Source organism: Cibotium barometz, chromosome 27, assembly GCF_041138505.1.
Source record: "Cibotium barometz isolate CiBa-2024 chromosome 27, ASM4113850v1, whole genome shotgun sequence".
NCBI lineage: Eukaryota > Viridiplantae > Streptophyta > Polypodiopsida > Cyatheales > Cibotiaceae > Cibotium > Cibotium barometz.
In genome coordinates this window covers 40170124-40188584 of record NC_141072.1, presented here as the reverse complement: position 1 = coordinate 40188584, position 18461 = coordinate 40170124, and the positions used below count along the sequence as shown (strand labels likewise).

Genomic DNA, 18461 nt, shown 5'->3' with positions numbered 1-18461 from the left:
AGGTTGATGCTCCTCATGCACTTCTTGGGATGTAAAAGCTTAATCCTTCATGTTTTGTTTAGAGACTTCTTGAGAACTAGTGGATGCACTCTTAGTTTACTTGTTGCGGTTCTTTTTCCTCCTAGTGGTTCTTTTTCTATTGGAATGTAGGGTCTTGTCCACTAGATTTGCCTTTGCATCCCTAGTTTGAGGTGTCTCATCAGTCTGCATTTCGGCATTTCGTGTCTGTGATCTAGTCATGACTCTAAGTGGCACAACATCCTCATTCTCTGATGAAAGTGGCGACTGAACTGCCCCTACAAAGTTGAGTGAAACCTTTGGTTGAGAGGTGCCTTCCTCATGTGGTTTCAGCAAACAATCCTTTGGAAAGTGCTCTACACAACACCCTAGGCAATATCTTTCAATTGGTGGAAACTGTGGTACTGTTGTATTGGATCGAGCTGCTTGCCTTGGGCGATGTGGACAATCACGAGCCCAATGGGGTTCTCTGCACTCATAACAGGGGGCCCATTAGTTTGGCTTCTACTTTCCTTTGCTACCATTGACCCCTGGAGTCCTAGGTTGGTAGCCGCCTAGCAACATCAAAGAATTTTGTTCCCCCGAGCCTCCAGTGCTTGGCTTGGATATGCGAGACTTTCAAAGAGATTTTCCTTGGATGAATATGATGCATATTCCTCCTCCACATAGCTTGGGTTTACCAAGTCTCTACACATATTTGAATTGTCGTAGTCAACAAACCTCACAGGAGCAGTCCTAGGAGCAGGAGGTTGAGCTCCAAGTACAGGTCGTGCTTGCTCTTGTGGCATCGGTGGCTTACGTTCAAAATTAGTATATTGTTGATGCATTTGTGGAGCTGCTGCACCCCTTTGCTACTCACGCTCTTGTCTCATTCTTGCAATGCGAGTACATTCCTGCATGGTGTGGGTAAAATTCCAAGCACAGGCCTGGCTCCACTTCTTTGTGGGTTGGTTTGTGACTAGAGGAGAAAAGGTATTACATTCTTCGGTTTTATGGTTACCGCCACATGCTCCACAAAGATGAGGACCTGTAGGTAATACACTCCTCATTCGCTGCTGCTGTTGTGGTGGCTGCATGGGTGGGCGATAGGTTTATCCCAATCTCCTTAGTACTAGGTTAGCTATCTGGTCTGGATTTACTAGTGCGCTAGACCCTGAACTTTGGTTACACCTCAGGGCCAGTACCATCTTGGAATTTGAAATTATCTGTGAAATCCATAGCATCATGGCAACACTCATTAAAATTTGTATGCTTCTTTGCGTAGAGATGTGTGTGCAGTGTTAAATTTTTGAGTCCTTTTAAGAAGAGAGAAATTAATCGACTCTGGGCGGGCTTCTCATCTTCTAGGCAACGATTAATGTACTGCTTCATCCTATTTACACAGTCTCTAACACTCTTAGTCTCGCCTTGCTTGAAAGAGTAGATGTTTGCTACTGTGTCATGCTGAATCTCCATCAAGGAAAAAGCAGCAATGAATCTCTCTTCCAACACTCGTAAAGAAGATTTGTCTGAAGCCTCTAGTGCCTGAAACCAAGCAAGGCCCTTTCCCTCAAGAGTGATCCCAAATCCTTCAATTTGCGTATGCTTGTCAGTCACTTGCTCAGCTCCCTCGAGCTGCTTGCCTAAATGCTGCTACATGGTCATATGGATCTCCCGACCCTTCGTACTTCTTTACCAGTTTCTGAAGAGTTGTTGATGGCCTTACTCGTCTTGAGTACTCATCATCAGGCCCACTGCCTCTCACTACCAGTGGTTCCTCTCTTTGGTAAGGTGGTCCACATGCATCCCAAATTGGTGTGGGTCCCCTATTACCTGCCTCACCAACCCTCTCCAAAGATCATGTTACCCGCATTTCAGGAGGTGCATTTATGGGAGGCCGAGTTGGCTCCCCTACCCTCCGGTTGTCATAGTGAGAGAAACGTTGTTGTGGTGTGATCTGTGGTCGCACTTTTGGTGTAGGATAATATCTTGGTGCTAGAGTTGGGCTACTTGCAACAGTGGTCCACTTTGATGTTGAGGGTCCCTCTCTAGTGAACTCTCGTAGGGGAGGAGCAACAGTTTCTCCAAGAAAGGCTCTCTTCTGGTTTAGCAGTATTAGTTGAGAACACTTCCATGAATAATGGTTGTCCTCTCCACGTGAGCTCACGAATCTCCGCCCATTTATCAACGATTCGGTTCTTGTATCCTGCAAGCTTCTCGACTACCACCACAAGTGCTAGAGGAAGATCTAGCTCTGGCAATTCAGCTGTGGCATAATATCCTTCTAAATAAAGAGTCCTTATAGATCTCTTGAAGTGGGTCATCCTGAAAGACCTTTGTCACTAGAATTTGTTGTACAAACTCCCATTGGTTCTCAACCCCCTGATCCATTTTACTCTTGCCTTTCTTGTCCCTTTCCAAATTTAGATCTACAAAAAGTAAATCATCTATGGATGGCTTTGAGGACTGGGCAGCATTGGATGGTCCAGGCATGTCCGGCTCAATGAGCCAATCATCTCTAAACTCCCTTGCTCCAGAAGGCTTTGATAAATCTAGGAACTCACTCTTAGAGAGCTCTCCTAATTTATCTACATTCTCTGGATGATAGGTGACTTCGTAGCGAACACCATCTCCACCCATGTACATGTTACCCTGGTCATTGACTAGAGGTGCTCTATCAAGTTCTGAGAAAAAGTTTGCAATCTTAACGAGATACCGTTGTTGTGGATCCCTAAATATCTCAGCTCCTTGAGAATTCGTGTAGACATATTGAAGTCTCACATTGAGTGGTAACCCCATGGTGTCGGCTTCAAATGGATTAAAAGATCTTTTGGGTGTCCTATTTGGGGGTAAGGGATGACTATTTGACGGCCCTAGATTGTCCATAGACAATGAGCTAGTTGTCCTGGAAAGGGTATCATATTGGGATTCGAAAAAGGTTTCGACAATATCTGCCAAATTTTAACGAGATACCGTTGTTGTGGATCCCTAAAGATCTCAGCTCCTTGAGAATTCGTGTAGACATATTGAAGTCTCACATTGAGTGGTAACCCCATGGTGTCGGCTTCAAATGGATTAAAAGATCTTTTGGGTGTCCTATTTGGGGGTAAGGGATGACTATTTGACGGCCCTAGATTGTCCATAGACAATGAGCTAGTTGTCCTGGAAAGGGTATCAGATTGGGATTCGAAAAAGGTTTCGGCAATATCTGCCAAATTTTCTACCGATTCGGTCCCACTTTCCTGCGTAGGTACTCTAGAAGGTGCCCTAGACCCTATGGCAGTGTCTATATGACGTCCCGACCGCAAGTGCATAAGGCCAAATTTTAAGGTTTTTTTTTTCAAAAAAATCCAAAAATTTTCAAGTTGGCTCAAACTTTGCCAGAACCCATTTTGAACCCCCTCGAACACATCAAAATCATGAGAAAATAGGCAACATAAAAATATGGCTTTATGAAATCTTCAAATTTCAAGTAAAAAATGTTTTACATAACACCTGAAGCTTAAACTCATAATTGCAACCAAGCAATAATAGAATCTTTCTGAATCTTCTCTTCATTCTCAACGCTATCACTTTCTATCTTATCCTCACTCCCACACTTAAAGATGATCAAGTGGGCGATGCATCTTCCTCCGTGTGTATTGACTACACAGATTTGCAACAAGATTGCAATGATCCAGTTAAAGTTGATAAGTTTGCATATTGCAGTTCTTTGAGAAATTTGTCTCGTGGTGGTTGAGGCACCGGAGGTACTTCCAAATGATTCAAAACTTCAGCTTGTCATACAAGAAATCCCTCCCTATCAAGTTGGCCGCCGTGAAGGATGTCGTTGGTGAGGGTATCAAGGGAATGTCTGAATGTGCAAACTGTGAGAGTGAGAGAAGACTTGTGTGTTGTGTGTGTGTATCACTATGTGTGTGTGTGCGCGATATATATATATATATAGATAGATAGATAGATAGATAGATAGATAGAGAGAGAGAGAGAGAGAGAGAGAGAGAGAGAGAGAGAGGATGCAGAGAGACGTATTCGATTCAGATGTGTCGTTTGATTTATATACAAAGGTTCATTTGTGTCGTTTCGACATTAGATTATGGTTGTGTTGTTTTATTCACTTACGTTCATACACCCCCTCCTTTGAACAAGGACCTCCTATCATGTAGAACGAGATGCTTGCTACAATTCTCATGCTTCATTTGCGGAACCGCCTTTGTTATCAGGAAATCAGCCCATTGATTGTTTGTTGGGGTATACTCCAAGATGACCTCTCCCTGTTCTGCAAGCTGTGTCTAACAGTCCATAAATTGTGTCGTCGTAACACCATCTCCATGAGTCTGCGCCATACAAGGTAATTGGACTAGTTGAGATGCTCGATTTGAGTGCGATGACTTGAGGCTGCAGCAGCAGGAACTTGTGCCATCACCATCCGGATCAGCAAGGGAACAAGATTTGTTGCCGCAGCAACAAGCTCCTCGGGTTTGTTGGAGAGAATGAGGGCTTACTTCAATTAAGGTTATGAGGTAATGGGTCAGAGGGTGAATTGTGCAGTAAGGGAGCGTGAAGTGAGTTTGTGCGCATTGTAATTGCCATTTCTCACAATAGGGCTACGCCTATCTCCTTCTCACAATAGGGCTGTGCCTATCTCGGCGGATACCATGTAAGAGTGACAGAAGACTTGTGTGCTGTGTGTGTATCACTGTGTGTGTGTGCCCACTGCATCATAGAGAGAGAGAGAGAGAGAGACGATGCACAGAGACGTATTCAATTCAGATGTGTTGTTTGATTCATTCTTTTGATTTATATACAAAGGTTTATTTGTGTCGTTTCGACATTAGCTTAAGTTAGAATTTAGTGACCTAACCTAAGTGGTTCTTCTTACCGAAGTAGTAAAGGGCTTTTGGGAATCCTCCCATTACCCAGTTGCACCTTTGGGGTCCCCCCTTAAGCAGATCTCTCTCACCCTGCTCTTCGGCACCTCAACTTTACCTCGTGGAGTTTTTACACCGAAATATGAGGCCAAGTGACTCCCCCATGTAGTCAAACTTCGAGTCGCACAAACAATGAAGATTAAGGCCTATTACCCTGCCATCATTGGCAGGAGTTCGTGTAAAGAATCGGTGTGTCATATATATCATTAGGAATTTTTTGGACCCAAAAAGGGCCTCCTAAGCATTCATAATTTTAATGGATTAGAGCTTAAAAAGCTGGGCTTAAGGGAGACAGGCTATGATGACCCCTATTTTTTGCCTTGCCACATCAGCCATACCCCTAGTTTTACTTTTAAAAGAGAATATTCTCATACTCTCTCTCTTACTTTTTGACTTTTCTCATACTTTCTCTCTTACTTTTTGAATCTTCACTCTCTATAACTTGAATCTTTCTTGTCAGTTTGAAATCTCCTTTCTCTCTTACTTCTTGACTTTTCTCATACTTTCTCTCTTAGTTTTTGAATTTTTATCTTCACTCTCTATAACTTGAATCTTTCTTGTCAGTTTGAAATCTCCTTTCTCATTAACTCCCACCATATCTCCCTTCCACACATCAGCAAAACATTCTCATATTTAGGTGGGTCCCAAAAATTGATTTTTTTTATTTTTTATTTTTTTACATTTTGAGGTGGAAAAAACACCACCCAACCAATATGTATGATGAAAATAATTTTTTCCCTCCAAAAAGCTTGTAATTCAAGGGTCACGTCAGAAGCCTGTCAGAAGCTAGTACATCCATAACTAACTGTCAGGTCCCCACAACTCCTTAAACATAACTAACTGGTGTTAGATCCCGAAATTGTGGCGATCCCAAAAATTATTATTTTTTAATTTTTCTCATAAATGTAATTTATTGATGAAAAAATCCATGTTAGTATATTTGTATATCAAAAATATCATTTTATGGATTAGTGGGCTACTTCAATTTAGGTTCTTTATGCAAGATAATTTACCAATAATGCAGTATAAGATCATCCAAAATCCATCGAATGGATGCCAAAAGAAGGTGGCATTGAATTGTGGAAGAAGAATAATGAGGAGAATCCAATATTTTCGAATGGAGATCTATATATGGTTCCAATGTTTGTATATATCAAAGATCACGTGGAGGTGATAAAGGGTATCAAGGATTACATAAAGTATTGGTAGAGGTGGGTTTGTTGTGTAACTAGGTATATTGGTCCTATGATTGAGTATTGAAAAAACATGATAGAGGAGTAGGTAAACCTAATGTCCAAGGTTTATATGAAAAATTTTGGCCACGAACACGTGGACTAGACATAACTGACATCAATGAAAATGTTGATGATGATGATTTCTTGGGTCTACAAGAATTTGATGATGATCACTATTATGGTCCTCTAAGGAAAAGACCTAAGGAAGCATTTCAACCTATGATTTATGTTAGAAAGGGTGACTTTGTCCGTGTTCGATTGTTGGCAGAGCCAATCCACCTAATTAGGCTAGGTGTAGCTCAAAGCAATGTTGATGTGAACAAGACATCTGAGAGCTATAAGAAAGTTTTAACACAGTATTGGGCACCATTATGTAAAAGGTGAAATGCAAGTATTGCTGAGGTTTATGTAGATTATTGGAAAAAATATTGGATGTGTAATAAGAAAGATTCAGTCTATTGGGAACTTGTGGACTTAGTAATATTTGCATGGGTCACAAAAGGGGCAGAAAATTCAGATTCGGTAATATTTGCATGGGTCACAAAGGGGTAAAAAATTCCATAAGATATCAAGATTCCTCCAAATGTATGTGCAAAAGCCCAAGAAAGTTTGCGACTAGAAGGATGCAATCAGGGATTTAATATTCACATGATCACAAGATTTTTTGTGATAATAACACATGTGAACAAGTTATTCACATGTTCTTATGTTACCATTTACAAAATAACAGGTCACTTGCCATTTGGGAACCCCTTAAAATCTTGGCTACACATGGGAATAAGCTATTCACATGTTCTCATGTTACCATCTTCACATAATAGCAGGTCAGTGGCCACCTAAGAAGATTTTTTATGCCCAACAAAGATAATTTTTTTAGGCCCTTGTGAAAGCTTTGTGAATATAACATGTGATCACAAGATTTTTTGTGTTATTAACATATGTTATTAACATGTTCACATGTTTTCGTTTATGTCAGTGAAATCCCTGGATGCAATAACTTAAAGGCTAGAGACATCATGTGGATTGTCTCCATTAATGGCATAGAGCATGTAGTTTTCGTTTGGTTAATAGTATATGTTGGTTTAATGTTCTTTAAGCTTGTCTTTTAGAATGTTGAGAATTGGATAGTTCTTTTAAATTTGTGGTCCCATATAAACAGTGTTTTATAAACACCACCTATATGATTTTGATCAACCTTGAAGTTCAATATCTAGAAGATTGTTACACAGGTAGGATCCTTTGAAGAAAGGCATAGGGCATCATTGGGAATGAAACAAGGAGTCATTGTTGTGTGAAGCATGGCACTTACTCCATGGAATAAATGTTAGTGGTGCTATTCTCCATAATGGGTTATGAAGAATGACACCAATGCCATTCTTCCCTTTGGGTAGGGGAGAATGGCACTACTACCATTATCCAAAACCTCAATGAGGAGAATGGCCTCCACAATGGTTATGGAGAATGGCAGTAGTACCATTCTCTAACATGGGACTATGGAGAATGACACTAGTGTAGTTATCTGCTTCGGGTTGGGGATAATGACAATACTACCTTTCTAAATCATAGTAGTGTTGTTCTCCCTAAGGGTTTATGGAGAACGTCATTGGTGTTATTCTTCCCTAGGGGTTATGTAGCATATGGAGTAAGAGTGAGAATCATGAATTTTTCTTGAATAATTTGTTAATTGAATCTTTTGTCTTGTAATTGGAACCTTGTGAATGTTTATTTTGTGAAGTTATATTTTTTCTATGAATATGATTTGTAGATAAGATGAAGGAAACGAGAAAGGTCATAGATGTGTCATGTGGATGGGGCTATAGATGCAAAGAAATGGTACTTGGATTTTTAAAATAATATACACTTGTTCATGAATCTACATGAATCAGAGTTTGATGATGTGGCAAAAGTTTCAGTTTCAATACTAGAGCAAGCCGATATTATGGGGGCAAAGAAAATGTATCTTACCTAAATGTTCATGCACTAGGTGGTGAAGTTTACTAGTTGGTTCCCCCATGTTATTCTTATTAAATTTGATTTTTATGAATAGAAAGATGCATAAAGGAATTTTTTTAATTAAAAAAGTGTTATTCTTATTTAATTTGATTTCTATGCAGGTCTGTCAGCTGACCCGGAGACATTCGCCAAGAACCGGAAGCTGGAGGTGATTCACGCCCGTTGGGCAATGTTGGGCGCCTTGGGCTGCGTAACCCCAGAGCTCCTGGCCAAGATGGGCGTGAAGTTTGGCGAGGCCGTGTGGTTCAAGGCCGGCTCGCAGATCTTCTCGGATGGCGGCCTAGATTACCTTGGCAACCCAAGCCTGGTCCATGCGCAGAGCATATTGGCCATGTGGGCATGCCAGGTGATCCTGATGGGCGCCGTGGAGGGTTACAAAGTTGCAGGCAGGCCTCTAATTGGTGAGGTCACAGACCCCATCTACCTGGTGGGAGCTTCGACCCCTTGGGTCTCGCTGACAAACCCGAGGCGTTTGCTGAGCTGAAGGTGAAGGAGATTAAGAACAGCACTCTTCGCCTGCTAGAGCTTCCCTACAATAGCTTAGAGTCTAATTATCCTACTCCTAATGATGTTTAGAATGTAATGGCTACCAAGGGTCCTCAACCAACCGTAGGTCGTATTCCCTGCAGCGACGCCAATGGAAAGACGGTCGTCTCCCTACGTATGCAATATGGGCAAGTAAACTACGCTCCTAGCTCACCAATGGAATGATAAACACTCCTTTCATTGCTAGGGGATTCAACCCGGTTAGGTGCATGGAAGCTTATCCCTTTCGGGAGAGGATGCTATGAACACCACTACCTTGACATAGACTTTACACACACAAGCTCAATCTTGCCATAGCTCATTCACTCATCAACCCACTCATTCATGCATCCAATACAAGAAGAAAGCTAAGCTAATGCACACACAAGCTCACTCATAAGCACACAAGCTCAAAGCACACTTCATTCTCCAGCACCTACTTCCCTAGCATGCACACAAACCTTGAAGCTTAATGGAACTTGAAATAAACATGCATTCTCATTCACTACTCAAGCAATGCCTTGCCCATGGATAAGCTACAAGCTATGGAGAAGCTTAAGCTTGAATCCACTAGCACACAAAGCCTAATAGAGAACCCACAAGCATAAACAAAGAAGCATGCACACTAGAGAATAGAGATGAGAAGAGAGAAAAACATCATCTCATTGCATTGAATTAGAAGAGCATTGCTCATACAATAGTGTAGATGGGGAGAGAGAAGAGCTTGCACCTCTATGAACAAGAGGGAGAGCTAGTCTCAAGAGAGCTCAAGCATGAGTTCAGCCCAATGTGTCGGTGAGCTCTCAAATGAGCCACTATTTATACTAAAACTCCTAAAACTCCCAAAACTTCCCATGTGGGATTATTCTCAAGCCCACTCCCACACTCACCTACAACTTGGAACTCTGTACTACAAGAGCCCTAAATAAGAATGTCAAGTCTCTTGTTTTCCTGCTTCCATCTTTGTGTTGCATCCTTGCCTTGATCACCACTCCTCACGCAACAGCTCTCTTCTTGCAGCAGCTGACCACACTAGCATGGTATTCTCCCAAACCCCTCTAATTATGATGTGTATTTCTATGTTGTAGAGTTATCCACCTATATTTTATCTTATTTCTACTACAAGGCTCCATACTGTTTCACACCTAGGCTTCTACTTCAGGTAGGATCCTTTGAAGAAAGGCATAGGGCATCATTGGGAATGAAACAAGGAGTCATTGTTGTGTGAAGCATGGCACTTACTCCATGGAATAAATGTTAGTGGTGCTATTCTCCATAATGGGTTATGAAGAATGACACCAATGCCATTCTTCCCTTTGGGTAGGGGAGAATGGCACTACTACCATTATCCAAAACCTCAATGAGGAGAATGGCCTCCACAATGGTTATGGAGAATGGCAGTAGTACCATTCTCTAACATGGGACTATGGAGAATGACACTAGTGTAGTTATCTGCTTCGGGTTGGGGATAATGACAATACTACCTTTCTAAATCATAGTAGTGTTGTTCTCCCTAAGGGTTTATGGAGAACGTCATTGGTGTTATTCTTCCCTAGGGGTTATGTAGCATATGGATTAAGAGTGAGAATCATGAATTTTTCTTGAATAATTTGTTAATTGAATCTTTTGTCTTGTAATTGGAACCTTGTGAATGTTTATTTTGTGAAGTTATATTTTTTCTATGAATATGATTTGTAGATAAGATGAAGGAAACGAGAAAGGTCATAGATGTGTCATATGTGGATGGGGCTATAGATGCAAAAGAATGGTACTTGGATTTTTAAAATAATATACACTTGTTCATGAATCTACATGAATCAGAGTTTGATGATGTGGGAAAAGTTTCAATTTAAATACTAGAGCAAGCCGATATTATGGGGGCAAAGAAAATGTATCTTACCTAAATGTTCATGCACTAGGTGGTGAAGTTTACTAGTTGGCTCCCCCATGTTACAAACATACAAGAATTAGATCCACAGGAGATGATATTATGATAACATGGGGTTGGAAGGTTTAGCATGATAACATCCATAATAACTAGAACAATTCATAGATTTTAGACACTTTCCATATAGTAGTCCATAAGAGAAAATAATAATAAAAATCTAGGAGTGAATTTGTCAAGAAGAAATTCAGGCTAGATCAAGCTCAAATGAGCTCATGTGGATCTCAGGAGAAAAAGATAGGTGGGGAGACAAGGGTAGGTTGGGAACACATGCACAGATAGAGATAGGTTCAAGGGAGACTGGGACAGTTCCAGGGGATATTGGGGTAGATGACACAATAGGTGTGGTGGTTTTCAACCTCACCACACTTAATATTTACTTTCCATTGTGCCCTAAGATATTGCAAGATATCGATATATGGATGGTTCTTCATAACATTCTGTGCCTCCATGTTAGTCACATGTGATGATATCTTGTAACTTGCCTCTACTAATAGAGCATCGACCATGATGTGAGCCTTTCTTCTCGTGTAAAAACTCCTTCTTTGAAAAAATGCCTCCCCTATTGCTTGAGTTATATGAAGAATTTAACTGCATAGATTGAGTGTTATCTCATATCCAATATGTATACTCCCTTAACTTTTTGAGATTTACCTCATTCTTGTGTGCATGGGATTATTTAGGACTTTGTGGAACGATATCAGATAAGCACATGTGGCTAGATGCTTGGTGGCAAAACTCTTCACTAGGTCATTTACCTAGTTGATAGTTAATGTTATGTACACATATTGACTTTGTGCCTTAAAACAATTCAAAATAGGAATGGATACTTCATATTCAATCCCAAATGTAAAATACTTTGAATACTACATTAGCCCTAGTAATCATACTTGTGTCCTTCTTCTCCAAAATGTTTTGCTTTTGGGAGACAAAACAAGCCAAGACAGGGCCTTGTCAAAGGACACAAAGATCATATAAACTAGTATGTGAGTGATAAATTCTACCTTTTACTATTAAACAAATATTTGCACTTGTATTTGCCATGTTCTATCTGGAGTATTCTTCTTCACTCTATATATAGAAAATGACACTAGTGTCATTCTTCTCCAAGCAATGACACTATTGTTGTCATTCTCCCTAAATCGACTAGAATGACACTAGTGTCATTCTTCTCCAAGCAATGACACTATTGTTGTCATTCTCCCTAAATCGACTAGAATGGCACTAGTGCCATTATTCCCCAGGCCATTATTCCCCAGGGGGCAATGGAGAATGGCATGTGTCATTCCCCATAGGGGAGAATGGCACTAGTGCCATTCTCACTCTATACTCTTCAAAGAATGGCATGTGTCATTCCCCATAACCCCTTGAGTGAGAATGACACTAGTGCCATTCTCATTCTATACTCTCCAAAGAATGGCACAAGTGCCATTCACCATATAACCCCATGAGGGAGAATGGCATAGTGCCATTCTCATTCTATACTCTCCAAAGAATGGCACAAGTGCCATTCACCATATAACCCCATGAGGGAGAATGGCATAGTGCCATTTTCTAAAGGCCTTGGGGGAGAATGACACTAGTGCGGACTAAGGACCAAAGAAAAGAATTAAAAACTGAATTGTGACACCTCAGAGTGGGGATCTCCCCTCATGAAGTAGGCACCTTTTTCTCATCCTTACCCCCAATTTTTAATTAATAAAATGAGATATTTTTATCTCTTCTCTCTCCTGTTTCAAAACTAGATCCAAAAAGTAAGTTGAACTGACCCAAAAATGCTCAAAAATTGACCAAACTGATATGGAAAATTCTAGAATCAGTTTTCTTGGTTAGAGGCTCACTTTTTCCTATAAATAGAAACCTCCCCCTTTGTAAAAGCTTAATGGTGTTTATGCACTGTTACTCTACTCCTATCCTGAGCCATTGAATTTTTTAATGATTCAATTGTTTTTGGCCTATTCCTCTCCAAAGTGAATTGGTGGCCACTATTGCTTCAAACAATAGTAGAACCCTCAATCCCTCAAGCCAAAGGAGAGCTTACAACTCCATGTAAGCTAATTTTCTTACTTTGTTTACGAATTCTAATAAAAAGTCTATGGTTTTCTTTATTTTTATGTTTTGCAAACGATTGAATTAAATTCAAATGCTATGCCTTTGATGAAAAGGCCACCCCCTTCTCTTCTTTACATTCCAACCTTTCTTAATCCTAGAAAGATTAACTAAGTGATTAATTAAACTCTTCTTATTGTTTACTCTCTTGAATTTAGAAATTTGTGTAGATCAGAGTTCTATGATTATAAATTGGGTTAATTAAGTTAAATAAAGCAAGATAAAAATGAGAAATGGTCAGCCATACAAAGGAGGTTATGGTAAAATTTTCTAGAATTTTGTGAAAAAGAAAGTTTGTTTTTATTCCACCATTTTTTCATCTAAAAGAAATATTCTAATTACTCCATGTACATATTCACCTATGAATATGCATACATATTACTGATATTAATTATTAAATTTGATTTCTATGCATAGAAAGATGCATAAAGGATTTTTTTATTAGAAAAGTGTTATTCTTATTAAATTTGATTTCTATGCATAGAAAGATGCATAAAGGAATTTTTTTTTACAAAAGTGTTATTCTTATTAAATTTGATTTTTATGAATAGAAAGATGCATAAAGGAATTTTTTTAATTAAAAAAGTGTTATTCTTATTAAATTTGATTTCTATGCATAGAAAGATGCATAAAAGAATTTTTTTATTATAAAAGTGTTATTCTTATTAAATTTGATTTCTATGCATAGAAAAATGCATAAAGGAATTTTTTTTTACAAAAGTGTTATTCTTATTAAATTTGATTTTTATGCATAGAAAGATGTATAAAGGATTTTTTTTATTACAAAAGTGTTATTCTTATTAAATTTGATTTCTATGCATAGAAAGATGCATAAAGAAATTTTTTTATTATAAAAGTGTTATTCTTATTGAATTTTATTTTTAGGCATAAAAAGATGTATAAAGGAAATTTTTTTATTACAAAAGTGTTATTCTTATTAAATTTGATTTTTATGCATAGAAAGATGCATAAAGGAATTTTTTTATTATAAAAGCACTATTCTTATAAAAATTAATTTTTACGCATAAATATATGCATAAAGAAATTCTTTTTATTTTAAAAGTGTTATTCCTATTAAATTTGATTTTATGCATAAAAGGATTTTTTTTATAAAAGTGTTATTCCCATTGAAGTTGATTTTTATGCATAAATAGATGTGTAAAGAAATTTTATATCAAAATTAGAATTCTCTTAAATTATATGTTTAAATTGTAAGAGTATTTGATAAATGAATAATTAAATACTCTAAGAGAGAAATTTCTATCGTTTTATATTCACACGGATTATAAAAAGAAAATTCAAGAAATCTATCAAGATCGAAATATTCAGATAAATGACTAACTTATTCCTCATTGAAATTCGTAACTAATTTAGAAATTAGTTAAGTGAATATTCAAAGAAAGAAATTCAGTAAAATAGTAACTGAATTATCAAACCTTTTCGAGAAAGATAGTTCAGGAAAAATCTTATCCGACTTGAACCTTGAATCAGACAATGACCGAAAAAAGACAATGACCAAGACCAATGACTAAGACCAAACTCTTTTGTCAGTTTCGAGGAAAGAAGGTATGACCAGTTTAGAAAAATACACTCAAAGCTCCTACCAAATCTAAAACTAAGTTTGAGACCCTTTGAATTGATCTGTGGATCAAGGTTATAGAATTCAAAGAATTCTGGTATGAAATTCAGAATTCCGATCAAGAAGTTTTGGGGATACTGACTCAAGAAATACTCCTTGTATTCAAAAGAAAATCAAACTGAAAACTTACTTAGAAACCCTGTTTTCTTAAAGGACTATCTTATGCTAGAATGCTGGAGGAAGCATTTGGTGTATGTTTTTCTATGGGAAGTTTGGTTGCAACAGCTGGTGGGGGAGTGTTCAAAGGATGGCTCACACAGCAAAGCCTACCCAATTGACCAACCTTGGTATGGTTGAAAAATGGTGCACTTCCGGTGGGCGAGGGCCGATGAAGCGGTCCCTGAGTGAAGTGCCAGGACACCTAAGGAGGATCCTGGAGGGTTTTGACCAAGAGATGCACGGGCTCGCGGTGCCTATGACACCCATGCGTATGTCGTGGAAGATATGTATGATGGACGAAATGTAATTTGATACTGGATCTCATTTACTGACCAGTTGGTCTCAACAACGGAGAGTCCAAAGTGATACTGTTTTTTGAGGAACAAGGGACTGGATGGAATTTTTGAGTTATGACATCTATAACCAATAACTGTTTGTCAATGGATTCTTTTATATGTTAAAATTTTAAAGAGGAGTGTTTGCGTATCTGTATTCAAAAGCAAAAGTTAAGAAAGGTATTCAATTATGGGTGGGTGAGTATCTGTTTGGTTCTACCGATTCAAGTGGTTGGGTGGTGGCTAACCCATGGGCCAGATGGGGTAGACTAGAATCAGTGGAGTTTTAATAATTAAATTGAAATAATAGGAATACGCTTAGAATTCGAGTAGTTAAATAAAAACCTGAAGAATTTCTCAAATGATTAGATCAACGGTTGTGCTACCTGATTTTAGTTAAAAAGCGTTGATTTCATCAAGTTAAGTTAGTAATAGTTTTCCTTCTATCTGGTTTAATCAGGTATCAGTCTCTTGACCCCGTTAGAAAATTTATTAAGAAAATAAAAAAGGTGGAATCGTCCTCATTTTCTGGGCAAGGGAAATTTTCCCGGTTTCGGTTTCAGAATGACCATCAGATTAGTCTCATGTCTGGACATTCGAGGGCGAGGCCCTGAGTGGGAAACCATGCCCTGCGCAAGAGGAAGCTACTTCCGCTGTGCTAGCAACCAAGAATCCGATACCCGGAGGGGACAGAGGGGTCTGACAGCTGGTAATAGAGCACCGTTGTAAACTTACGAAACTGTAGCAAAAATTACCTTAAATTTTAAAGTAAATCTAGGAAATAATGTTTTCACTTGTTAAGATTATGTTTGAAATGAACTTCATAAATTGAAAACTCATAAACTGAACTAGATTTTTAGATGGATATACCCCACATCTGTCTAGCATTCCTGGACTCTCCGAGAGTAAGGATATGATCGCCTTTGCCTTCGAAAATCTCATCAACTCCACTACAACCCGAGAAAGTAGAGTGAGACTCGCTCGTCACTTTGAGGATCTATACTTTTCCGATCCAATAGAGCGACGTTAGCATATGTGGCTCTCTGGAGGGCGAAGTATTCGTGTCAATACCAATCAACGACAAAGACTTAGACGGAATATCTCGCTAGCCATGATATTGATAAGGCTAGGAGTTGTTCATTATGTACAACTCTATAATCACTCGCCCCAGAATTCTAGAATTTCTTGTCGTATTTTTAGACTTCTTAGCCGCTTTATTCCTAGGAGAAGAATTACAGCACCATTATCAATGATGAATCGTGTATATCATAGCATGTCTCCATCACAGTATCGCCTTTTTTATGCGTACGCGATTGAGGCGGTGACTTTTGGAGCCAAGATGCGCTATGTATATATCAAAAACTTTTGATAATAAATGATGTTTTGTAAAAGATTCCAAATTGTTTTCGTGGTTGTGAATATTGGTTAATAAAATTATCAGAGTGAATCTTGTTTTCAAGAATTATGATAGAATATTTATTTGTTTAAGAAATAAATCTCAAAAATTAAATAGTCATAAATCTGATGACAAAGTTAAGTTGACAAAAATATCGTTTTGTCAGAATCATGAGGTATGTAGCCCATGGTAGGTAGCGGGATCCTCTTACCGACGACGATGAAGAGTAAGATTCGAATGTTCGTAAAGCCCTGCATCGATCCCAACTTGGTCCCTTGAAGGGTGAAGGAGAACAGTTAGGAGAAGCAGTGGAAAAATGGATCCAAGCAATGTAAGAGTATTTTGATGTAACCAGTTATAAACAAGAAGAGCAAGATGGCTCTCGCCAGATTGAGAATTGTGGAAACGGCCAGGGTTGCATGGAGGAACCATTGCGAGACAAACCGTCTCGATCGAAATACCCAGACCTAGTCAGATCTTAAAGCTTACCTCAGGAAAGGTTATGTCCTTCGGGCTTCTTGGAAACCAAAATGAATGAGTTCTTGGAACTGAAGCAGGATAGCCAGACGATTGAAGAATACCATCAGGCATTTACCCTTCTCCTCAAATATTCTCCACTTTGAAGAGCAGATGATGGCCAGATTCATTCTAGGGATGAACAAGCCATTGGACACTTTAGTGAAAAATGCCAAACCAGTCTTAATGTGGCAGAAGCTGTCAGAATGGCAAAGGACTTTGCCAAAGCATTTGTTGTTAAGGTCCCGTCGAAACCTGCACCCTCAAACTTTAAAAGGTTCCAAACCCAAGGAAGTGCTTCAAACTTTCCACCCCCAAAGAGGCAGCAAGGCCCTAATCAGAATCAAGATATTGGGAAATTCATAAGTGAAAAAGGAACCTTCCCTCACAACACTTTCTCAGGAGCCCCACCTCTTTCAAGGATTCAGAGGGATGAGCTTAGAAGTGAGAACAGGTGTTTTGGGGTGCCAAGGTTTCGGTCACCACCTTAAAGACTGCTCGACTCCTGCCATGTCAAGAGGATAGAGAAGTCAAGGACCTAGAGTGTAGAGACCAGTCCCTTCGTATTAGTCAAATCAGGGTTCGTCTCGCCAAAATCAAGGCAATCCATGGAGGACTCCAGCTCAACCATCTGCCTTTGTTAAGAGTAATCTCAAAACTCCCTCCCAAAACTCGGGTAACCAAAGAGAAAGAGTTTCGCCCCAATCTACAGAAGCAGCCAAAGCAGTTACGATAGCAGAAGTAGTAGAAGAGGAAAGAGATTAGCATTAGGAACTCAATGGAGTCTTTTTGGGCCCTTTAATTTGCCATGAGGTTATGGAAACGTTTAACTTTTTGACAAATAGGAGCCCGCCATGTAAGCAAAAACCAATGGTTTGTAAGAGAGGTGTAAGAGTGGTCAAAGGGTGCACTTTTTCCCCCAAAAAGGGGAGGGGGCAATTTTACAATTTTCGGACCTCCATAACTTCTACATACAAGCTCTGATTTGAGCGGAGATTACAGATCCATGATCTACGCATCAAGAGCTTTCCATAGATATGTTACATGATATGGTTTTATCCGCTAGATTTTAAATTCCATTTTTCCCCCAAAATTCAAATTCGAATAAAGTAGCCGTTTTGAAGCTTCTAATTAGAAAACGTTTCTTCTTAAGAGAAAAGTTTTGACTCCCTTAAACTGCCAAATAAAAGGGCCCAAGAAGACTCCATTGAGTTCCTAACGGATTTATGCTGCGATTGAAAACCAAGGGCCAAATCATCAATTCTCTATCATCCATACTCCAACTGAGTATAAAGGTAATCCATTTAAGCTTTTGATTGATTCAAGTACTCATTCATTTATTTTCCCAGGATGCTTGCATAAGCTAGTCTTAGAACAGAAATCAAGGAAACCTATGCAAGTTGAATTGGCCAGTGGGAAGATTCTTTTCACTCACCATAAGACAGATTGTATTTAGTTTAATCTAGATGGGAATGTAACTGACTGCCAGTTCAAAGTCTTACCTTTAGGAGTTTTCGACGAAATCTTTGGAATGGATTGGCTCCACAAAAATCAAGCTGACATTCACTATCACAATGGAACCATTTCCTTCCATGACCTTCACGGGAACAAAGTTCAAGGAACTGGAATTTTCGGATCCCCAGATCTGCAATTAGTAAAAGCTT

General features: G+C 39.0%; 1 protein-coding gene across 1 annotated transcript; it reads left to right on the top strand.

Moving 5' to 3' along the window:
• The first annotated feature begins 7340 nt into the window (after positions 1 to 7340).
• LOC147623387 (chlorophyll a-b binding protein type 1 member F3, chloroplastic-like) lies at positions 7341 to 8657 on the top strand. The gene is made up of 2 exons (XM_086821767.1): positions 7341 to 7389; positions 8275 to 8657. The coding sequence occupies exons 1-2, from the start codon at positions 7341 to 7343 to the stop codon at positions 8655 to 8657; spliced, it is 432 nt and encodes a 143-aa protein (XP_086677893.1).
• Positions 8658 to 18461: the final 9804 nt, after the last annotated feature.